The sequence below is a fragment of the Ammospiza caudacuta genome, chromosome 15 (genome assembly GCF_027887145.1).
Source record: "Ammospiza caudacuta isolate bAmmCau1 chromosome 15, bAmmCau1.pri, whole genome shotgun sequence".
In the NCBI taxonomy this organism is placed as follows: domain Eukaryota; kingdom Metazoa; phylum Chordata; class Aves; order Passeriformes; family Passerellidae; genus Ammospiza; species Ammospiza caudacuta.
In genome coordinates this window covers 12,349,224-12,373,062 of record NC_080607.1, presented here as the reverse complement: position 1 = coordinate 12,373,062, position 23,839 = coordinate 12,349,224, and the positions used below count along the sequence as shown (strand labels likewise).

At 49.2% G+C, this 23,839-nt stretch overlaps 1 protein-coding gene across 1 annotated transcript; it reads left to right on the top strand.

Moving 5' to 3' along the window:
• The first annotated feature begins 769 nt into the window (after positions 1-769).
• ASXL1 (ASXL transcriptional regulator 1) lies at positions 770-18,503 on the top strand. The gene is made up of 12 exons (XM_058814568.1): positions 770-829; positions 5,354-5,436; positions 8,495-8,603; positions 9,666-9,786; positions 9,861-9,955; positions 10,291-10,384; positions 10,653-10,805; positions 11,159-11,322; positions 11,418-11,514; positions 11,949-12,054; positions 12,456-13,071; positions 13,794-18,503. The coding sequence occupies exons 1-12, from the start codon at positions 770-772 to the stop codon at positions 16,659-16,661; spliced, it is 4,566 nt and encodes a 1,521-aa protein (XP_058670551.1). The 3' UTR covers positions 16,662-18,503.
• The last annotated feature ends 5,336 nt before the right edge of the window (positions 18,504-23,839 follow it).

The following is a 23,839-nucleotide window of genomic DNA, read 5'->3' as shown; positions in this document are numbered from 1 at the left end:
AGAATTTCTTAACAGAAAGGGTCATTAGATAGATAGAAGGCGATGCCCAGGGAGGTGATGGAGTCACCGTCCCCGGAGGTGTTTAAGGAAAGGCTGGACGTGGCGGTCAGCGCCCTGCTCTGCTGGACATGGTGGTGTTGGGTCAGAGGTTAGGACTCGCTGATCTCAGAGGTCTTTTCCAGCCCAACTAATTCTGTGCTAACCGGGATGCTGGAACTCCGATCGCCGCAGCCCTCAGGGGCGGGGGCTCAACCTCGAGCCCTCAGCTCCAGCTCGGTCCCGCGGCCGCCCCCGGCCCGGGCGGTGCCACTTCCCCGCCGCGGCCATGCGGCGGCAGAGGCCTCTCCCGCCATGAGGCGCAGCGGCCGCCGGGACTTGTAGTCCGCGGGCTATAGCGGTGCTGCGCTGGTGTCATGCATTAAAACTACAACTCCCGGCAGTTCTTGCGGTTTGTTTTCCTTCAAACCAGCCCCAGGCCCGCCCCTCCATCCCCTCCCCTCCGGTCCCTCCGTGTCCCGCCGCGGCCACCGTCGCCGGGCCCCGCCGCCCCGCCCCGCTCCCGGCCCTTTGACCCCGTTGTTATGCCGGGCCCGAGCCGCCGCCGCCGCCGCCGTCTCCCGTAGCGCCCGGAGCCGCCCCCGCCTCGCGCCCCGCCCGCCGCGCCCGCCGCGCCCAGCCCGCCCCGGTCGCCGCCGCCCGCCTGCCGCCCGCGCGCCCAACGGTCCGCGCCCGCCGCGCCCGCCCGCGCGGGAGGAGGAGGAGGAGGAGGATGAAGGAGATGAAGCAGAGGAGGAAGAAGGAGCGCACGTGGGCCGAGGCCGCCCGCCTGGTGAGGCCGGGGGGGCGTCCAGGGAGGGGGCGCGGGGGCTCCGCCGTGCCTCAGGGCCTCCCCGCCGCGTCCGGCCCCTCCCCGAGTAACGGGGCCGGCGGCGCCGCCATCGCTCCTGAGGGGGTAAAAGCGGGGGCCGGGCCCGCCTGGAGGGCGCGGGCGGTGTTGCCGCTTCCCCGCCCGGTCCCGCGGCTTCCCGCGGTTCCCCCGGCGGCCGCTGTGGCCGGGCTCTCCCGCGCGGTTGTTTTTCTTCCTCAGCCCGGTGCGAAGGAGCTGCGACCCGGGGCGGTGCGAGCGCGGCCCCCGGCCCTCGGTGGCGGAGCTGCCCCCGCCGGGGTCCCGCGGCCTCCGCCGGGCGGGGCTGCAGCGGGTCCCGGTGTGGGACGCGGGAGGTGCCCCCGTCCCGCTGCGGTTCCGTGCGTGCCGGGCAGCGCTGCGGGCACGGTCCCGCTCGTTCTCTTCCTTTCAGATGGGTTTAAAGCTCCGAGCGAGGAACCGGAGCCTCCGGAGAGGGCACGGCCGCTGTCAAAAGTTTCTGGTTTAATTACCGAGGGTGCGGGTCCTTCTGTGCACCGGCAGCGCCCCAGGGCCGGTGGCGAGTGCTGGGCTGCTGTAGCAGCAGCTGGGCTGAACATCCCTGAATCAGCCCGTATTTGGTCACTTTTGGGTTTAGGGGATGTGGCCATTGAGATGTCTCAGTCCTTTTGTCTTAAAGAATTTCCTTGTTGGAGGCTTCAACTTCCCAGCCCAGCTCTGCCCTGATGATGTCTGTGGGAATGCCATTGTCGTTGCACTGGGAGGAAGGTGACTTCTCTCTGTGAAGCCTTTGAGCTGGATCTGTCTTCAACCTCGGTTATGAAGTAGGAAATCTAAAAAAGATAAATAACTTCAGTGTCTTTCAGGGAGCTAGTTAGAGGTTTGATTTAAGGGCTGCATGCCGAGGTGTTGGAGCTGGCTGGAATTTGAGTGGAAGGAGCTGGCTCTCTCCTGGTGACACAGTGACACAGGTACAGCAGTGCCAGGGATGGAGTGAGGGATGATCCAGCTACTTGGATGTGAATGGATCCCACAGTTCCTCCCCACAGCCCTGTCAGTGGTGTATTACTCATGAGGATACATGTATTCCTTCTGTGTAGCCCCTGGCCTTCTGGAGAAATGGATTTATAGAGCTTGAGGGTAGTTTGTTTCCTTGTTTTTTTCTGTTGTGTGTGTTTGTTTTGTTTTGCCAGCCCAGGTTATATATTGAAGCATGTAAACATTCAGAAGGAACAGTGTGGCTGAGTCCAATGAGGCTCATGTCTTGTACTGAGGATGTTCAGGATAACTCTTGGTGCTTCTGAGTAAGATTTTTTTGGCTATTGGAATGTTTTCTTACTGCTTGCCAGGAGAAAACCTAATCAGACAAGCATCTGACTTCCAGCAACTTGCATCATCTTTTGTGTGTAAATGATAATATTTTAGATCCATGTGGCTTTGCTTGAAAAACTGGAGAAGGGCATAAAGCAGCTACTGTGGAACTTCACAGCAGGAGCCTGGTGGTCTCATTCTCCATCTTGCATTTCTCCTTGGGATCCAGGTTCTTTGGACCACGTGTGTCCCTGCAGATGGCAGAGATGCTTTCCTGGCAAGTGACCCTGGGGGCAGAGGCTGTGCTGTGTGACCTTGCATAAAGTCAGCTCATTCAAACATCCTGAACTCTGAGAGTGAAAAAACCCAGCATTTATAGGCTGCCCAAAGCAGCACATGAGCAGTCACCTAATACACTTCATCACCCTTGTGTGACGGGGAGGGCATTTCTTCACACAGTTCCTCTCACCTGTCTTCTGGCCAGCACCTCAGGCACGGTGGGTGCATGAGATGTCTAAGCCTCAACAGCATCTTAGAGCCATTGATGAACCAGAAATAGAACGATCTCATACTAGATTATCCACTTAAAGAGACCTACAGTTGCGTAGCTGCACTTGCAGCTTGCAGGACTGATTGTAAATCCACTAAAAATAGATCTTTATTTCACACTAGGCTTACACATGCTCCCTGTCAAAATGCTTTTAATTTCCCTCTCTGACGTGTGCTGGTGTATTTTGTATTCTGCTCAACGTTTCTGAGAATCGCAGGCAAAAAATGTTCTTCATTGCTCCTCCTACAGAGCCAAAACTCTGCACGTTCCATAAAATAAACTTTAAAGGTTCATCTGGATGCCCAAAGCCATGGCAGGATCCCACATGTGCTGTCAGAGCTAGATGACCAGTAAATTGAGGAAGTGATGTAAACTTCCATAATTAGGGGCATAGGAACCCTCAGCTACCACTGCTGTAAATAGTGAGTGGGGAAAATTCTGTTTTGGGGGTAAGGTGTAGCCAATATTGAAGTTGTAGCTCTGGGTGGAGAACTGATGTGGTGCTGGGAGTGTCAGGCTGGGGAGGGATAGAAGGGCAGTGCTGGAGACCGGGATTTGGTGTCTGAAGCTTGCAGGATCCTCTCCTCCAGTTCTTCCACTAAGTGTTCTGTATACTTAATACAGCTCTTGATTGGAAATTGTTCCCCTGAGCATAGATTCTTTTATCTGTATGTAAATGCTCTTTTGTGCTCAGTTTTAGGCCACATACTTCACTTGCTGTGTCTGTCACTGCAGAGAGGTTTGAATAATTCCCTGATTTTTGGAACAGACGTGTTGTATTTTGCTGAACTCCCTGGGCTCAGGAGCAATGAGTTTCCTGTGTCAGCTGTCTGCAGCCTCTGCGTGATGGGGTGACAGCTCAGGAGGGAGGCATGGAGACCTTGTAACCTATGGGGGGAGCAAAAAGTGTGATGGAGCTGTATGGAATTTAATTAGTTTACTCTCTCTGAATATGGCTCATCACTTGCTTTGATTTTTCTTTACACTCTTTGTGTTTTCATTGGGTTTTAACTCAAGTTAGTTCTCTGATTCTCTTCCCCATGAGGTTCTTACCTCATTTTCAGAAGCTTGTGAGCTTCAAGCATCTGCAGAATACCTGTTGGGTGGATATGAGAGAAATTTCATTTGTAGAATCAAGATTTAGATTGGAAGGACCTTTAAAGATCACCTTCCCCTAGTGCAGGCTGCTCCAAGCCCCATCCACCCATATCACAACACACAGTTGAAGTGCAGAACTGCACTTGGGTTTTTCTTCCTTGTGGAGGGTGGAGATGGTCTGAGGTGCAAACGTTGGCCTGCACAGCTTTGGGGTGATTTTGCTCACGTCCCATTGGCGTCGCTGCTGCAGTGACTCACTTCTAGATGTTACTGATGAAAATGGGGCATCTGGGTCCTTCCTCTGGCTTCCACACCAGTCAGACTGAGAGACAGCACCGTGGTGCTGACTCCTAAAATGTGGGGACAGATGACACCGGGGCTGTGCGTCGTGTGGCCATGATGCTGGGGGAATTTAGACCATGGTTGTGAAGAAGTTCCTGAATGAATTCCTGCTGCTGCTTTCCATGCTTGTTTCAGACCATGGTCTGTGCCTGTCTCAGCCTCTCTTAGCTCGTGGCCCCAGGTCTATGGAGCTGGGTGCCTTTGCATTCCAAGAGCAGCCCTGTCTGCTGCCGGGGAAGGCGCGTGGTCAGCAGCTGTAGGGTAATCTGCTCCCAAAGAAACTGAGTGGTTTACATCTACTGCAGCTTATTTTTGCTCATTGTTTCCTGTTTATGTGGATAATCTTCTTATCCACAGAAATGTCCAGTCCTCTCTTTGAATCCTTGAGTTTTTGCTTCTAGACATTTCAGAGCAGTAAGTTCCACAGGCTTAAAAAAATAAAGTAATAACCTCTTTACTTCTTTGTGTATAAGTGACAATTCTATTATTGATATAATTTATGAAAGGATGAGTTGTTTTTTATTGTGTTGCCTTTTAATACCTGATTTTCTTCATTTTATTTCAAAAGCAAGCTGTCTTAAGTCTTTTTAGTGTCTCTAGCCAATTTTTTTTCCCAAATCCTTTACTGTATTTTTTGTTCTTTTCTGAATTCTGTCCTTCTCTGACACGAATTCTGACTCTTAACTTGTGGTTCCCTTCCTGGGATGGAGTGAAGAGGAAATGAATGCAGTAATCTGAGGAAGGTACAGTATTGGATTATATAGCTGCACAGTAATACTTCTAGTGACAAAAAACCACTGGATGCTTTGTGGAGAGGTAGGAAAAGGTTTTACATTGTTACAGGTCACCACTGTTCAGTTTGGAAGGTTTATGTGGCAGCAGCTCCATCTAATGTATACTGAAGTCTGGTAAAGCTTCCATTGGGTGGGGTCAAGACCAAATTCTGCTGCTTTTTCTCCTTCATGATTATATTTCAGTTACTTGGGGAAGAGATGAAGGTGAAGCCTTTTGTGGCTTTGATCCATGTTCACCAGGATCTTGAGGTAGCCTGAAATTTGACTGTGTGTCTTTGCAGGTGAATCAAGCTTGAAGGGGCAAACTATTGGGTCTGGGCCACAGCTGATGGAGTAGTTCTGGGAATGTAGAAGCCAGTTCTGTAATGACACTTGGTCTTTCTGTCTTTTCAGGTGCTGGAAAATTACTCAGATGCTCCTATGACCCCAAAACAGATTCTGCAGGTCATAGAGGCTGAAGGTCTAAAGGAAATGAGGTTAGTATTGATGATTTTGTCTAAAGCAGTGTGCAGCATGGGGGAGGCAGTGTATGAAGGCTGGTGTTGCTTCATACAGTTCTGCCTCATCCCCAGCCCACTTTGCTTCCCTTTTTCTCTTTTCAGCCTGGTAATTTCAGATGACAGTACAGACGTTTATATACAGATTGTGAGGGTTTCTTTTTCATTGATAATAACTGGAAAATGTTCTTGGATTTTTAGATAATATACAGAGTCCCTTCATCCATCTATTGCGAAGTAAATGCCTCTTGCAGATCAGGCCCCTGCATTGTACTGTACTTACCACTCACTCCCATGGTTCTCACATAAGTAGCTCCCAGCTACAATAGTTTCTGCTATTGTGACTTGAGTTTGAGAACAGTTTAAGTTTGATCTCCTCTGATGCTTCATTTCTAGAGCAGACATTATGTTTTAGAAGAGACAGTCTTCTCCATGTCACTGGCTTGTACTCAGATTCTTCAGCACCAGGAGAGCCCAGCTCACATCTCATGGTTGTGGCTCTTGACATTGTAGGAGGAGATGCCCATCTCAGAGTGGATTTCATGTAGAAAAGAACCTGATACAAAGCCTTGGAAAGGGCAGAAGTGGGAGACTGCTTTCCTTGGTTAAGTTCCTGTGAGCTTCCATCTGTTTCCATGACAGTAGTAGAAATACAGAGTGTCTTGCAGCTCAAAGAAAGTGGGTAACTGTGATAGTCCAAATGCCTCAGTTGCTGCTGCCTGGCAAAAAAAAAAAAAAAAAAAAAAAAAGGAGGTTTGACTACCAGAGACATGAAAAGCTGCTGTCCAGTGATGGACTTCTGACAAATCCAGATGCAAGGGCTGTTTATAGTCTTGCTTCTCCCTGCCTTTGTTTCTGTGGACTGTTTTCACTGTGGTATTTGCATTTCCTGAACCTGTACTTTACCCAACTACAGAAGGTAAACTGATTTCTTCTGGGACCTAAATGTCAGCTTGTTTCTGCTCCTTGTTTCTGTGAAATCAGGAAACAGCTGGGGTGTTTTGAATAGTGAAAATCAGTGACGTGTACAGAGGTGCTGGGTGTGGGACCTGCTGTTGTTTGGAGAGGCATGAGGCTGGTGTGTGCTGCTGCATCAGATTTGGAACTGTTGGAACACCCACCTTCCATGGGCTACAAGAAGGCTGGGGAGGGACTTTTCACAGGGGAATGTAGTGAGGGGACAAGAAGCAATGGACTCAGGTGAAGGAGGGAAGATTTAGATTGGATATTAGGAAGAAATTCTTTGCTGTGAGGGTGGTGAGGTCATGGCACAAGTTCCCAGAGAAGCTCCATCCTTGAAAGTCTCCGAGGCCAGGCTGGACAGGGCTTGGAGAAACCTGGTCTGGTGAAAGGTGTCCCTGCCCAAGGCAGGGGATTTGGAACAAAATGGTATTTAAGGTCCCTTCCAACCCAAAGTGTTCCATGATTCTGTGATGCTTTCTGAGATCTTCTCTGGTTTGGATATGGGCAGTGATTTCCGTAGAAATCAGACAGATTTTAATGAGGATCTTCATAAGGGGAGCTTTGCTTTAATCAATCTTCTGCAACTCTCTCACATAAGTCATGTTACCCCAGCAGGCAGTTGAAGATCTCTGTGCACTAGCTGTCCCCTGCCAAAGATAATAGCAGGGCTCTTCACACACATAAATTATCCTGTGCTTTCCCAGTTTTTACAAGTGACCTGTCACACTTGTGTAAGTAAAGACCAGACTTTGGAACGTGTGTCATGTTAAATCCCACAAACCTAACTCATTCCTTTAAAGGTCGATGGTTTCCCTTGGGATATCTGCTTTTCCTTCCCTGGTCATTAATTCTCTGCTTAAAGAAAAGATTGTTTTCTTCAGAGTGTGATGGTTTGCAGGATAAGGGCAGTGAGCCTGTCTGGCTGAACGTGCAGCAGGCTTTGCTGGTGATTGTATAGAAGCTCTTCCTGAAACTCCATTTCCTGAAGGAAATGTGCTCAGTGCCTTGAGATGTTTTTCCTTCTGAATCAGTTCTGAGGTGGGGCTCCCTGGTTGGGGGGTCATGCTGCTCTGCTGGGAGGGCTGTGTTCCATGCCAGGCACTGACATTCCCATGAGCCAGTACCATGCTGAGTTTAGCTCCTTGGTAGAGTTTTAACTGCTTGGTTTTTTTCTTGTTTTGGGGAAAATTACTTAGTTTGCTGTTTTAAGAGAGCTGTGTGGCTGGTGAGTGTGCTTGGAGTGTCTGGTAAACACAGAGGAGAAAACACTGTCTAACAGGACAGAAGGCTGGAAATTTTGTTCACATGATCTGAAAGTGATACAGGGTAACTTTGCCTGTTACAGTGGAATGTGAAGAAATGTGCAAAACCCAGGCACGTACAGGGTGCAAACAGAAATTCTATGTTTTCAATTTGACAGTGATTTTCTTTGAAATATTTTATCTCAGTCCAGTTTTCAGTTTCACTTTTACTAGGAATGCAGTCAGTAGTGCTGTAATGTGTCTTCCAGACAACTTTCTGCCCGTACATGTGGGGCTTACTGGAAAACACCATATTACGTGGCACAGCAGTTCCATCAGTGTGAGTGTAGGATGGGGCTTTAACCAGGGAGTTGTGTAGGAATTAACAAATGAGAGCATCAGAGCCTTTGTACTGAGCTCTGCTCGAGTAGTTTGGTCAGTGACATATCAGGGAGACATTCCAGTAGCATGTGTGTCTGTAGTTTGTTACATGTTTCTGCTGCTGAATAAATCTGGGTGTTTTAAAAAATCAGTCCAACACTGAAGGATTCCTGGAGAGGAGAGGAGGAAACAGATAATGAAAGTTAGAAATGTCTAAAAACAGATGAGCATAGCTCTAAAATTGGTGTCACATTTACTGTTGGCTGTGATGTACAAGGCTGATGTACAGGTCAGAATGAAACCAGTGACACTGTTCTTACTGTCCTATAAAGTTTAAAGCATCACGTCTGTTCCCCTCATCAGCTAAAGGATGCCCTTTTAACCACCTCTTTCAGGCTGTTTTCTTGATAATCTATTTCCTAAGCTCTGTCTTTTCTCTGTCTCTGCTGCAGTGGCACATCTCCCCTGGCCTGCCTCAACGCCATGCTCCACTCCAATTCCAGGGGAGGTGATGGGCTCTTCTACAAACTGCCTGGACGCATCAGCCTTTTCACACTCAAGGTAAATGCTGAGCTCTGCTCCTAGCTGAGGGCCAGGGGTGAGTTCTGCTCCCTGTGCACGGCTGTGTGTTACCCTGTCACTGAGCATCATAAGCAGTGAGATCATCATGTGAGAGAGGGTCTGGAATTCATTATTTCCTTGGAGCTTGTACCTTTCAGCTGTATTCAGCCATCTATGATAAATTCTTTAAAAAACCAACTGTTATTTCTTGAATCCTCTTACTTCATTACCTGGTGTCCAGCTCAGGTGGCTGCTCATCAGAACAGATCTGTGCACTCCCTTGCTGCCAGCCACAAGAGAAAACAGCCAACCAAGGAATTGGTCCGAGAGCTTGTAGCGACAAGTAAAATCTTGATAGGAAAATGTATATTCATTTTTCTGGCTGCTTGTTCTGTGTTCCACTACATTCTGTGTTATTTAGCATCAGTATTTTCCTCAGATCTTGAAATCTCTCTGGAATACTTTTTTATTTTTAGTTTATTGTTCCAGTAATATTAAATATTGAAAATATTTCTGGTCCTGAGGTTTTCTTTTGCATTGTTTTGTACTCTTGTATTCCCTGATAAATATCAGCTTGATCTCAGCTCTTTCATTTCCATCTTCTTTTTGCTATTAGGAACTCCTGTTGAATTGACACATTTTGGTGAAAATAGATGGCATTGAAATTGCTTTTATTGTACAAGTAGAAATACATCTCCTAAGCTTGCTCTCTTAGTGTTTGGCCACTCTGATGCTGCTTGTTCTTTATCGTGAGATGCTTCTCTTTAATACAAACTCATTACTTATAGAAAATTATAACATATTATGAACCTTTCTATTAAATTAATTATTATTAACCTGGTATTTTGGGTATGTGTTACTTGTCTAGGAAGGGGCTATGAAGTGCTCTTAGTTTAGGTGACTTCTGTTCCGCTATGAGCCCAAATATACTTTAAAATCCCTTTTTACATCAAGGATTAAAATAGGGAAAAAAATGAAGGTTAAAGTGTACCCAGTTAACCATTGGTGTAGATTTAGGAGGGAGGGAGGGCTGTAGCCACCCCACTTCTGTTCCCCCTCTAGAAAGATGCCTTGCAGTGGTCCCGGAACCTGTCAGTGCCAGAAGGGGAGGAGCTGGAGGACACAGCAGATGCAGAAAGCTGTGGGTCCAATGAAGCCAGCACTGTGAGTGGTGACAATGATGGTAAGTGTCTGGTGACATTAACCTTAAACTCCAGGACCTACTTCTGTGTCTGACTGAGAGCTCATCTCTTTCAGTGTCTCTTGATGAAACTTCTTCTAACGCCTCATGTTCCACCGAATCTCAGAGCAAGGGACCTGCTACCAGGGAGAGCTACAGAACTGCTTCCCAGGTAGGAAAAAGTGGAACTAATGGGAAGGATGAAGCCTTCAGGGGAGCTTTCATTACTATTGGGGTGGTATGACAGGGACTGTTTGTGCCTAAGTGCCCCAGAGATAGTTACGAGTCTGTATCCTTGGACAAGAAGTGGCAGAATGGTGAGGGATCATGTATGGGAAGACAATTTTGAATTCTGTGCTAGTCCTAAATATAGTGTTGCCTGAAGATTCAGCTAGGAGGAGCCAGGCAGCTCTTTTAACTGAGGAACATGCTGCTTAGAGGATTACTATACTCTTCCATAATGCCTTCATTCCTTTGTTTTGTTTTTGGTTTCTCTCTGGTCTGCAGACAACCAAACAGAAGAAAAAGACAGGTGTGATGCTGCCACGGGTGGTGTTAACACCACTGAAAGTAAATGGGGCACACATGGAGTCTGCCTCAGGTGAGCATGGCTTTGGGGGGGGTCCTAATGACCTCACAGACCTCTCTCAGTCAGTCCCCAGTCATCAGTGTTTGCCTGAGAATTTCTGTAACACCTGCTGAGAATGAGTGAGACTGCAGAGCTGTGTGTGTGTTTAACTCACTCAAAATAGTTGGTATCCTGTAATAGCAGATTTGTTAGTAACAGAGAATTCCTGTATGTTAAACCACTCTCCCAGCTGGGCTTTGACTGGTCTTTGCATATTTTTATGATGTTGTTTTGCATTTAGGCTTCACAGGAAGGCACGCTGATGGGGAGAGCAGCAGCACATCCAGCAGCAGCAGCAGCTCCTTGGCCCTGTGCAAAACCAGCCTGCGCAGTAGGACAGAGATCAACAGGGATCCTCCACAGCTGCTCAGGGGCATCCGAAAGCCCACGGCTGGTATGTGCTCCTGGTGAAGGCAGAAAAATAATTGGTGGTGGTGAGGTCCACATGTATCTGAGAAAAGAGCACCAGGAGGCATTTGATGACCTGAGGTCACAAGCTGGGTTTTCCACCTTGAGTGCTAGTGATAACATTGTTTAAAAGATTGGCTGGTCTGAAGAGCAGCATTGAGAATGGTACCTGAATATGACAGAACTGTGATCTCATGTCAGAATTCCAGATGTGGGTTTATTAATTACAGTCTTTATCATGTCTCTTGCTCTTTTTGTTATTGCGGTTTGATATAAATTTCATGCTGAAATACTTCTGTACAACAATGTTAATTTTATTTGCCTGTCCTTAAACTCCAGGGCAAATGAAACGGAACAGGGGTGAGGATATTGACTTTGAAACCCCAGGCTCCATCCTTGTCAACACAAACCTGCGAGCGCTGATCAACTCCAGGACCTTTAACGCGCTTCCATCACACTTCCAGCAGCAGCTGCTTTACCTCCTGCCTGAAGTCGATAGACAGGTATGAGCACTCAGGTGTTTTCCCTTCTCTGATTACCTCTTCAGTGTGGAACAGCTGGAGCAGATGTTCTGTTTGTCCTGGCTCTGTCCTGCTAGGTGGGGGCTGACGGGCTGATGCGCCTCAGTGGCAGCGCTCTGAACAACGAGTTCTTCACCCACGCTGCACAGAGCTGGAGGGAACGGCTCGCTGATGGTGAGTGGCTTTGCTTTCCTGAGTGCCTGGGGAATAGCTGCTCCTTTTGAAAGATTTTTGGTTTTCTTTTGCAGTTAATGAGTGGGAACTTAGTACAGCTTTGCTGTGTGTTGCCCCCAACTTTTTCTTTTTTTTTTTTTTGTTTAAAATCAAAAATACAATTTCTTTTGGTCCCATGGGACCTTCAGCATTAAGTGGTGAAGGTGTAAAGTAGTGCCAGACTTATTTTTTCTTGAAAGGTGGCCTGTCTGTTAAAATATTATTTTTCCTGGAGCCACAGGCACCATGTGGATCCAGATTAGGATGGGGAGCAGGGTGTTAACAGCAGGTCTGCCTTTCATATATTTAGCTGCTGTACAGTTCAAACACTAGAGGTTGCATTTGCAGAGTGAGTTTTGTTTGGAACTGAATTTCAATCTCTTGCTTCCATGTAGGTGAATTTACCCATGAGATGCAAGTTCGAATCCGGCAGGAGATGGAGAAGGAAAAGAGAGTGGAGCAATGGAAAGAGAAGTTCTTCGAGGACTACTATGGGCAAAAGTGAGAAATTTTACTTTATCCATGCTTATGCAGGTGGCAGAGTGTGTTTCTCTTTGTGGATACCTGAGCAGGTGCGGCATAAACTCCTGGAAAAACACGGGTTGTGGGGTGAATTGTTCCAGCTGTTGTTCTGGGAAAATCCTTAGTGGGATTAGCTGGGTTCAGCAGAATTTTGTAGCCCATTTCTTCTGTTTCCAAGAAAAGTTGATGGTATTTTCCATCACAAATTTTTGGGGTTTTTATTTCATTCCATGTGATAGCAGTGTGGAATGTGTGGGTTCTTCCCTTGCAGGGTGAGTGAATGAGGCTTTGATGACTCTCTGCCCATGTTGGCACTATTCAGTAACACTGAAATTGGGGTGAGCTTTAGCTTTGAGCTGGCTTTTGTATTTGCATTATAGGTTGGGCCTGACCCAGGAAGAATCCCAGGCGCAGAATTCAGTGCAGGAGGACGCTGAGAACAGGACAGAGCTGTCTGTTAAAGGAGAAGCGAGGCTGCCGCGCGGGCCGGCCACGCGCCAGAGGGACGGGCGCTTCCGGAAACGCTCCCGGGCCGACCTGCGCTGCCGGGCCAGGAGGAGCCTGTACAGACTGAGGGAGCCTGAGCACACGGAGACTCCCAAAGAGCCTGCTCCCGTGGGGCCAGATCCCTCACTTCATAAAGAGCCAAAGCCTGAGACAGACCTGAAGAAAGATGATCTGACCAGCTCCTCAGCTGCAGGATTGAAGGCAGAGTGTACTGAACTGCACCTCTCTCCAGAGACTTCCAAATCAAACAGCAAATCTGAAGATCCATCATTGGCAGCTACCAGCAGAATTCCCAGTTTGCCCCAGGAGAACTCTGCTCAGGAGTCCAAGGAGCAGAAGAGGAAAAGCTTTGATGAGGCTGCCTCTGCGTCCTTCCCCGAAAAGAAGCCCCGGCTTGAAGATCGTCAGTCCTTTCGTAACACAATTGAAAGTGTTCACCCAGAAAAGCCACAGCCTACTAAAGAGGAGCCCAAAGTCCCACCCATCCGGGTAAGAGCGAGCTTTAGAGCTGCTGTATCTCAGGGCTGCCGTGCTCAGTAGTATCAAAACATTATTAAAATGTCAAGTGTTGCCATCTTAAGGGAAGGAGTCTAAGGGTTTCATTGGTAGAGCTGGTGAAGTGCCTCTGACTGCCAGGGTTTGCTGTCGTATTTAGACAGGCAAAGAATGGAAAATCATCCCAAGGTCTTTGCACAAGAGCGCAGGGTAACCTTGACTTACTCCCTTCATTTGCATTTCTGTGGCTACAGAAACACTGCCTGAAATGAGCTGACTGACTGCAAAAGACCTTGAAATTGTGTTCTTTATCCTGTCTAGTTTCTGAGTTCTTTTCCTTTGCATTTGGACAGAATCTCAGTGTTCCTCCTGACTTTTTCCATGTTGACCAGGATACCCATTTTGGTAGGTTCAGGGCAGTCATCCTGGTGTAGAGAAGACCAGTTTGATCTCTGAAGACGTGAATATAAATAACTTATTTCATATTTGCCTGCAGCCTCTGGTAAAACAATATTAGTGTGAGCTGAGCTTTACAGATCAAAGAGCAGAGGTTGTGGGATCGTGCTGCTTCTCTGCCCAAATTAATTTCAAGTTGAGATTTTTGTTGAATTTTTGTGCTAAGAATTGTGATGAGCAGTTGCCATCACAGTGAAATGAAACACATTTCACTGGAGACGGGCAGTGTTAGAACTTACCACATTTTCCTTTTCTTTCAGATTCAACTTTCACGTATTAAACCACCCTGGGTGGTTAAAGGTCAGCCCACTTACCAGATCTGCCCCCGGATCATCCCCAGCACGGAGCCCTCCGGCCGGGGCCGGCCCGGGGCCCGCACCCTCGCAGACATTAAGGCCCGTGCTCTGCAAGCCCGAGCCCAGCGCGAGGCTGCCACCGCCGCCATCGGAGGAGGGGGTGGCCCTGGTGGGGGGAGAGGCTCCGAGGAAGGAGGCGGTGGAGGAGAATCCAGCGGCCGTTCCCAGCACAGGAGATCCAAGAGAGCTCATGGAAAACGTGCGTCAGATCTACAGCGAGCACAACTACAGCTGTCTGTTCATCTGAGCGAAGGGAAGGCTGACTCCAAAAGGGCTGCTCAGGAAGCCAGCGTGAATTCCTGCCTCTCTGCCACACAAGATCACTCTTCCTCAAAAAGCGAAAGGAGCAGCGTTCCAGGCTGTGCCACAGGGTCAGGGGACACTCAGCCTGGTGATGGGTCACCCAGGACACCGTTCTGTGGTTCTCTGACTGTGTCATCCTTGGACAGTGCAACTCCTGAGAGGCAGGAGGAGAGTCCTGAGCAGTTCCTCCATGGCCCAAGGACCGAGCTCCCATCTTGTGCTGCATCACAGGAGAGCACAAAGCTGGGATGTGTGGTTCCTGTGGTGACCAGTGGGTCGTGTTCTGGGGGGCAGGGAGCTGGGGTCAGTGCCACAGGACACAGGGCTGTGGTGGAACTTGGAGATGTTGGTGCTCCCACCGTACAGCTGGATTGTCCTTCTGATGTAAAGCAAAATTCCTCCAGTTGTCCTTTTCCACCAGAATTGTCATCGGGTGTCTCAGAACGCCATGATCCAGAGAAGGTGTCTGGTTTTAGATATAACAACTGCCACACATTTCTGGAAAAAGGTGTTGCTGATAATACCTCCAAAACAGTGACTGTTGGAGTGAAGAAAGCGATCCCTGCAGTGTGTGACACTGCAGAGCTGCAGGCAGGGAAAGGCAGTGATGGCAAACTGAGTAATGAGGAACAAAAGGCAGAGGCTCTGCTGCAGCCCTCTGTGCATGGTGACATTATTTCTCAGAATAGGATAGATACCTCTGAAAAACTCCTGCAGCCAAGGGAGAGGTGCCCCAGAACCGAACCAGAAAATACACATCAGCCCCTGGAAGAGACTCAGGAGTTGAAGAGAAGTGGAGATGAAGAAATACAGAGTACACACAGTGAAACAACAGACACTGCTTCTGACTGGGAAGGGGACATGGCTGATGAGAATGTGGAGGTGGAGATGTGTTTCAGAAGTGTCAGCTGTAGGGAGGTGGCTGGGAAAGGCTCTTCCTGTCACAGCAGCAGTGAGAAACGCAATGGGATTAGGTCAAAATTGTCTGTGGAGACAGAGAGTCCAGCCTGTTCTGGGGACTTGGTGGCACCCCCACCTCAGAGGTGGGGACCCCAGAAAACCGAGCGTCCGGCCAGCTCTGCTCGGCCTGTGTCCTCCATCGAGACCAACAACCCTTTGGTGATGCAGCTGCTGAAGGGGAAGCTTCCACTGGAAGAAGTTCTGCCAGTGTCTCACGTCAACATCAAGCTGGAAATTGCACAACCAGTGCTGCAGAAGCAGTCAGAAAGCCTCTCCCTGCAGCTGGACAGAGGCAATGGTCACTATTTTGGCAAAGACTCTTCTCCAGGTGTAGGAATAAAGATGAGTGCCCAAAGCAGGAGCGATGATGTTCGCTCAGTGAGATCTTCCAAAGATCCCCAGGAAAAAACCTGTGGATCAGGAGCAGCATTACCTGGTGTAGAGGATCAGGCTGTCCCAGAAAAACATTCCAAAGTTGGTGCGACTTTAAGCTGCCAAGACCAACTGGCAAATGTGGCAAGTACCTCTCTGAAGTCTGAAGATGGGGACCCTCGGGAAAGAACATTTTCTTCCTGTAGCTTTGAGGAGCAGAAGGAGTTGCCCAAGGTCCACCGGATGCCACAGCACAATCCGTTACCAAGTGTCACAGCAGGTAAAAGCCCAGAGAAGCTGAATGCCTCTACAGGGCCTCAGTTTTTGTCTCCAGGTGTAACTTCTCTTGGACCAAATCAGACAGGAGGTGCATTGGTCAATAAAAATTACAGTGGGGTTCAAGGCAAAAAGCTCTTTGGTTCTGGTTTTCCTTCCAGCCCCAGCGTGAGGCTGCATCACTCCAGGGCTTTGGAACACAGTTCAGCCATGGAAACCTTGTCCCCTGGCAAACAGATTGCCTTGGACAAGGGCTGTGCACTGGGAGAAGGAATCCCAGCTGCCAGGGAGGAGTGGACTTCAAAGCAGCACAGCAGCACCGCGGGAGGGATCAGAAGTGAGAAGGTGCTGGTGTGTGGCAGCCCAGCCAAGAGCAATGCAGAGAACCAGGGGGATGTGGCCCAGCAGCCCACGGAACTGGCTGAGCACACACAGAAAGAGCCACTTGTCATGGACTGGCCCTTCTTTAAGTTTTCAAGGGATCCAGGAAAAGGACAGTGTCACCCTTTGGAGCCTTCATCCATCCCCTCTCAGCTCAATATCAAGCAGGCTTTTTATGGGAAGCTTTCAAAGCTGCAGCTTAATTCCACCAGCTTTAATTATTCATCCAACACTCCGGCTTTCCCCCGAGGCCTTGCTGGGAGTGTGGTGCAGCTCACCCACAAAGCGAACTTTGCTGCGAGCCGGAACACGGCCCTGGCTGTGCAGATGTTTGCTGACAGCAGCAGTGTTGATGAGATCTCGTTCCAGTGCTCGTGCAGCCTCAAAGCCATGATCATGTGCAAAGGCTGCGGCGCCTTCTGCCACGACGACTGTATAGGACCCTCTAAGCTCTGTGTATTGTGCCTTGTGGTGAGATAATAAATTATGGCCGTGGGACAGGTTGTATATTCAGTGTGTGTATTTTGATAACGACTGATCCTAACGCCTGTACACAAAGTACACAAAGTACTCTCTGTTCATAGTAGAAACGCTGTTACACTTTGTTTTGGTGAGGAACGTTGAGCTGCCTTCCCACGGAGGTCCACGGTGCAGAGCTCATTCCTGCTGATGGGGACACCCTGCTCTGGGTGGGCTGTGCCCCATGGGAGCGATCCTGCTGCTTCCTGCTGTCATGGAAATTCCAGCTGTGCTCTGAGGCTGACGCCGGGGGGGAGAGGCCGATCGCTGTGGCAATCCCTGGACCTTGTGTGGAGGAAATCCTTACATCCAAAGGAACTGGAAGATGGTGTTTGCTATTTCAGGGCTGCACAAGGTGAGGCCCTACAGTCTTCCACTCTCCCCTTCTGCCATCTCCATTCCCGGTTTGTGTGGGAAGTGCTGCTGTGCAGTGAGTGTAAGCAGAAGAGCTGCCCTGCAGGGATGGTCCTGTGCAGTCTTTGGATGCTCCAGCAGGATGTGGTGCCCAGGGATGTGCTCTGCAGGTGGTTGTGGAGCCGTGTACAGCCCACCATGTGCCACATGGAACCCACGTGGAGGATGCAAGAAGAGGAAAAAAAATTTTGGGGCGAGTGCCAAGCAAATGCCTTCTGCTGGTCTGCAGGAAGCTGCGTGGCCAGGGAACTGTTCCTGGCTGAACTGGCCCAGCGGCTGTGCCTGCCTCCTTTGGCCAACTTCCACAATCTGCTGTGGAACACTGGAGGTTCTCTGGAGCTCAGTGATAGGGTCAGTGAGCTCTGCACTGCAGCTTTGTGGTGAGGACCTGAAACCCCACAGCAGCTGAGCACCTGCGAGCATCGAGCTGTGCATCTGTGTGACCATCACCTAACAATTAAAGCAGTGTTCTTTCCTCTTTTTTTATTTTCCTTTTTTTTTATATATTTTCATTATTGGATGTATAAAGTGAGTTATTTGGCTCCTGTAAGTATCCTCTCTGCATCTGTTTGATCATATATTTATATGTTGTACACAGTACTGGCCAACTCTGTAAATGGATGTAATGTACATAGAGCATAAAGGGGTCTTTTTTTTTTTTCCTTGGATTTCCAGGCTCTACAGCAGTATTGCATTAAAGTGGTATTAGTTATTGTCAGAGCCACCGTATTGTCAGTATTCCGTCTTGCCTGACATGAGGCTCACCACGCTGGGGTCTTGGTTCCCACAGCCTCCCCTGCAGCCTGGGTGGACTGTGCTGTGCAGGCTCAAGGATGACCAGGTGGGATTTGCTGAGCCGAGCTCAACTCCCCCATTGCTCATTTATGCTCTTGCCAGTTGTTGCTGCACCTGAGCTCCCAGGGCATGGCTGTACCTGCGCTGCAAGGAGGTGAATGAACATCCACATGCATCCAGAGAGGGAGAGCAAAACTGCAATTCTCCTCCTCTCTGGAGCAATTCCTAATCAACAGTTAATTGCTTCAGCGAGGGGGAGAAGCCGCTGGCTTATTCAAGCGGGCAGTAGCAAGAATTTTAGGGAGTTTATTTTCAGTTTTTTCTTCTCGTCCCTTTTCCAGCTCCATCCTACCTCCCTTCACCATGCACTTTCTTTCAGCCGTGCAAGTTCCTCTTTCAGCCACAATCGCGAGGGGTGGAACAAGTTCAGTCCCTGAGATGGTTTTATCCTCAATGCATCCACCAGCCTCATGCCACGAGAAGGAGAGCCCGGTGCCCTGGCCTGGGCAGGGCTGCAGTGCCCTGGGGGCGAGCAGAGGTGTGGAACCTGCTTACCAAAGATGGGGAGCGGAGCAGGGGGCTGGCTCTGCCTCCTGGGGGCCACTGCAGTGTTCAGCTCGGACTGGTCTGGGGGGCAGAGCCCTCGGGGGGGCCTGCTCGTGTCTGTCCCTTGTGCTATTGGAAAAATAAACACTGTAAAATCTGCTTGTGTGGTTTCAGTCCTTTTTCTGAAATCCTCCTCCATTCTAAGGCAATGTGGCTTTTCCTTTCCCCTCTTTTAAGTGCAGCTGTTCCAGAGCTCTGCTCAAGTCACGGAGGGGAGGGGCTGTGTTGCTGCTTGGCTTTGTTAAATCTGGTTTTATGCACTTAGAGAGCACTGAAGATGGTGCAGCTCCTGCAGAGATGCTGTGTAGCTCTTGGGGAATGGACACCCTGGAGGCTCTGAGAGCCACGGGGGGCTGTGGGACACTGCAGGGCCCCCCACAGTCACAGGGGCTCCCTGCCCTGCTGGGGTGATGCCTGTGGGCAGCAGCACTGAGGCTTTTCCCCGTGTCAGGGCAGGTCCTGCTGATACTGCAGTCACTGTTGGATAAATGGATCTAAAAATGTTTCTCAAGAGCATAAATGTGATACCAATTACAGTTTATTGAAACTACTTGGAAACTCACTTTATGGCCAAGTCCTTTCTCTTTTTTGGGCAGTAAGGAAATAACATGAATTATGATGTTTGGGTTCTGCAGGGTAAGCAGGGATCTCTTGCCTGGGGCTGTGGGAGTGCTGAGATCCTGTGGTGACACAATCCCTAACTCCCTGGCATTCCACAGCCATTGCAGAACTGCAGCCATGGCCTCACACACGAGCTGGGGCTGGAGCAGCAGATGGTCCAGCACCAGCATTTGGGGTGAAAAAAGACTTCTGTGGTTTTTGGTCATTCATTGATGTTCTGACTCTGGCAGGCTGTCTGCACACAGAATACCTGGATAATTTAAATAAGCTAAATACAGAGAATGCAGAAAATGAGTAGAGTTGTTACTTAGCCAAGCTTGGCTAAGCCAACTTAGCCAAGTTTGAAACTCAGTATTTAGTCCTTCCCTGTTTTACTGGGAAGGGGGGTGATGGCAGCAGGATTAGCTACCTCTGGAATAGGGGAGCATGGGGGTTTCAAGAGCAAAACCCATTAACGTCAGAATTTCACAGAGCAATACACTTTTTTCCTTTTTTCTCTCTCTGTGATATTTGTGTGCCAAGTAACAGATTTTCCTCTCTTGGCCCGGCTGCTGTTTGGCTCTGGCTCTGCTGTGCTTGGTGGGGACATCCTGGATCAGTCTGGCCAGGGGGCTGTGGAACCCTCAGCAGGTGATGCCAACTGGTTTGCAGCTGGTGTGGCCTGGCACTGTTTATCCCTGTGCCCAGCCCTCTCCCCTGCTCCCTTGGAAAGCTGGAAGCAAAGCTCAGCCAGAGACTCAGTCACAGACCCGATGGTGTGAGGGACACAGGGCCACTGGTGCTGTGCTGCCAGACATTAATGAATTCTGTGGGTGCTCCGTTTGGGATGTGCTGTCCCAGGTGATCCTTTACAAGCACAAACACTCAGGTGGGTCCTCCTGGCCTCGCTTCATAGCAAATCCCAGGAAGGGGCAGCCCACCCCTCTGCCCAGCCAGCATCCCCACACCCCTGGGCAGCTGCATTTCCATGGAAGCTGCAAACCCCTTGGACCCTCTGGGTGTCCTGATGATCAAACCGGGAGATGGTATCTATACAGCGCTTGAAGAGGAACATTTATGGATGCAAAGGTTTATTATACTTAGTGAATAAAGCTGATAACGAAAAATCAGTATTTTCCATGAGGGAGAACTTTGCACAAACTTCAATGAAAACTTTTTTTTTTCTTTTTCCTTTTTTTTTCTCACAAAAACCAGACACTTCACAAAATTAATTTTGTCAAAATATAAGTTAAGCATAAAATTGGTGCCTTGCCCCCTTTGCGAGTGCTGCCACTGCTCTCTCTGGTACCCACGCTGTCTGTTACGGAATGGAAAGCACAGCTTATGTCAACAGGAATGAGAGATGGTTTGGTTTGGTTTTTTTCTCTTCCTTTAAACACCTAAATTTAGATCCCGCTCTGGTGACTGATGGCACCAACCTCTCGCACAGGGCCTGGGGCGAGGGGCAGCGCTGGGGCCAGCAGCACCCAGGACAGTGGAGGAGAAAGCCCTTTTTGTTATACAGTGTTTATTAAGTAGATTCAGTCTTATATATGATATACAGATTCAAAAGAAAAAAAAAAAAAGGATTCCACATACTTATGAAATCAGTGCATTTAGCAAGTAATACCATGGAGATAACAGCTCGATTAACAGCTCATTGGTCTTTGTTAAGTGAGGGGACAGGGAGTTGGCCTGTGCTAATCATTCCACAAACAGAACAGAATTAAGTTGCATCACATATATAATAGACACACATTCTAAGAATTAAAATATTAAGCCACATTTACTGGAAAAATCCACAGTATATAACACAAATAACTCTTATCAAGCTCGTTGAGGAGGAAGTGCTCATCTGCTTAAGAGCCACATGAAGTTGCATAGGTGCCTATCTGCAAAAATATCATTTCCAAAGGAATCAAATTATTAAGCAATAAAGTGTCACCTTAGAAGCTGGATTAAGTGCCATACACTTTCTGTCTGAGCCCTCGGGGAAGCAGCAGCTTCCCAAAGAGCCTCTTCTGCCTCGCTGGGAGCCTCCCGTGGGACCGCGCTCCCACCTCCACCCCAAGCCAGCAGTGGCTTGGGTGAGCTCACCCCTTCCCTAAAGTATTCCCAGTTCTGCTCAGGAGTGTTTCCCCCTGCTCCCCCACATCAGCTGGACCCTACGGGCAGCACTGTGTGCTGAGGAGGAGGATGAGGAGGCAGCAGCACTGCCCAGATCTGGTGCTTCAGAGCCCCGGATCAGCTCCCAATTGGAATTGCAGCCAATCCATAAAACTACTGGGGGGAAATAAAATACAGCAGCTTGTGCAAAACCCAAAATTGCTTAAAGGGCGTGGGGGTTGGGTGGGGTGTCCCTGGGGTGGGCGCGTGGCGTGGGTGGGTGAGGCTGTGGCTGGGTTAAGCGGATGAACTGGGTGAGGGGCAGCTTCCTCTTCAACAGCAGGTCTGGCAGAACACACGGGGTCGGGAGTTCTGTACATGTAAACAGTACACTTTCACTGAGTCCAAAATTAGGAGCAAAAATACAAAGGTTCACATTGGTCTTAGGTAGATACAGGCGAAGAACTGAGCTGTGCAGCTCCGAAACAACCGAACAAAAGTTTCTAAAGCACCACTAAATTATATAAAAATCAGACCATGGACGGATTGTAGTTGGTGTCTGGTGAAATACTATGCTACCTTGTAAAAAGTTTTACAAAAAATTACAAATCAAAAGTATATTAACCCTCTGAGTTCAAAGCAGCATTTTTTTTTTTTTTCATGAACTGGTACTAAATCCGACGGCCGCTCCGGCAGAGAAGTGGCCCTTGGGATCGGGGAGGTACAAGTTACATCTGCTCACAACCCCGGGAATGCTCTCCCATGGAGAAACAGCGTCATGGGAACCGCACATCCAGGGCAGGGTGGGTGTGTTGAAATAAAATTAAAAAAAAAAAAAATAAAAAAATCTATTTTTTTCGACCAGTGATCAGCTTTTCTTAACCAAACCCAAGACCATTCAGACCATTTGCTAACCCAGCATTCTCCTTCCACCTCTCAGATATCTGGAAAGCCGGTGTATTCTGCTCCTGCTTGTTCCTTCTTGATGAGAACCTGGACTAGCAATTCCTGACCCCGTCCTGCCCAGTGAGAGCGCAGGAATGTGGCTGTGAACAGTCCTGGAGCACAGGGAGAGCCACGGTGGAGCACGGAGCAGCTGCAGAGCATGGAGATGTCTGTGGAGCTCATGCCAAAGGAACCAGAATGCTGTGGCTCACCAAAAAAAAATTTAAAAAAAAAAAAGAAGAGAAAAAAAAAAGAAGGGGAAAGAAAAATAAAAAGATCCCTGACAGAAATTCTGAGTCAATCCCGTTTGTTTTAAAACTTGTCCCAGATGTGGCTGTCACCAGGGCTTTGGGAATCTGAGTCTGTACCATTCAGCTGCAGGTATGAATCAGGTGCTGGGACAGGGTGGTGTTGGGCACCCTCCTCACGACGCGGCCTCGGTGTCCTCTACAGCAGTTTGACCACGAGTGAGAGCTCCTGAACTTCCACGTGTGCCGAGACAGGTTAAGAGGTGATCAGGAATGACTTGGATAAATAAAACTTAACCCAACTGTGGCTGTTGGTGGTCTGTCCATGTGCCCCCGGGTTACCTCTGTTTCAGTACAAACTGATGGCAAACTTATGGCTAAAGGTTCCTCTGCCTCTGCTGAGGAGGGAGGCACCGGCGTGGCTGGGGGACCACGGAGAGGGAGAATCCCGGGACAGCGATTGTCTCTGCCTCTCCTGCCTGAACGGTAAGACTTTCACAAATGGCTGCAGTTACAGATTTTGTCAAAGGTTTGTTACTTCATGGTATTCACACAAAAATAAATATTTACATAAATTCCAAGTATGGGAGGATGCAGTGGACAAACCAAGCAGGCTTCTGAAGTGCTGGGGAAAGTGTTGAGTCTGAGCCCTGGCTGGGGGCTGGCATGCCCGGGGCACCCTCCCCACGCTCGGCAGGAGGAGATGGGGGTGGCCACGATGCTCCAGGTTCCAGCATCGGGTCAGGTCTAAGAGCCACCATCACCTCGTCTCTGCACTGATCCCTCAGCTGCACCCCGCGGCGAGGGGCTGGGTCCCTTTTCTCCAAATGTTACGGAAAGTTTAAGGTTTGGGGAAAACAGTCAATGCAATGTTGATCCCTTCTGCTGTGGGACCAGGCACACCTGGCCTCAGGAGCCAGCAGCTTTTTCTGTTCTGAGACTAAGAGCAGGGTAAAGTTTTGTTTTTCTTCCAGTGTGTGGATCATCATAGGGTACAGAGGGTACAGGGGAACTGCCCGGGCCCACTCCTGGCCGGACCAGCGGCTGCTCAAGCCTGTGCCACCAGCATTGAGCCCTGGAGCTGCAGCCCCCGGCCACTGGCTCCAAGTGGCCAAAAACTAAGATAAAAACTGACTCCAAACCAAGAAAGTTCCTACCTACAAAACAGCTTTACACTTATCAGATTTCTATCTCATGGTGTGGACTTCAGCCAGGTTGGGGGGGCTGCGGGGGACAGGGAGCAGCGGGACCCTCGCTGGTCTCTGCACAGCTCCAGAGCACGTTGCAAGGCTGGGCTGGGCTCAGCACCCCTGGCCGGAGCGAGGTCCCTGGGTTAGCAGCACTGGCAGTAGGTATTGCACTGAGCAAAACGAAGTGCATCGTCGTGGGGGGGTGGAAACAGGGCAGAATGGTCATTGGACTACG

Coding starts and splice junctions, on each gene's coding strand:
- ASXL1 (XM_058814568.1), top strand. CDS start 770: ATGAAGGAGATGAAGCAGAGGAGGAAGAAGGAGCGCACGTGGGCCGAG. Junction 9,787..9,860: donor TGTGAGTGGTGACAATGATG/GTAAGTGTCTGG, acceptor CATCTCTTTCAG/TGTCTCTTGATGAAACTTCT. Junction 11,515..11,948: donor GAGGGAACGGCTCGCTGATG/GTGAGTGGCTTT, acceptor GCTTCCATGTAG/GTGAATTTACCCATGAGATG.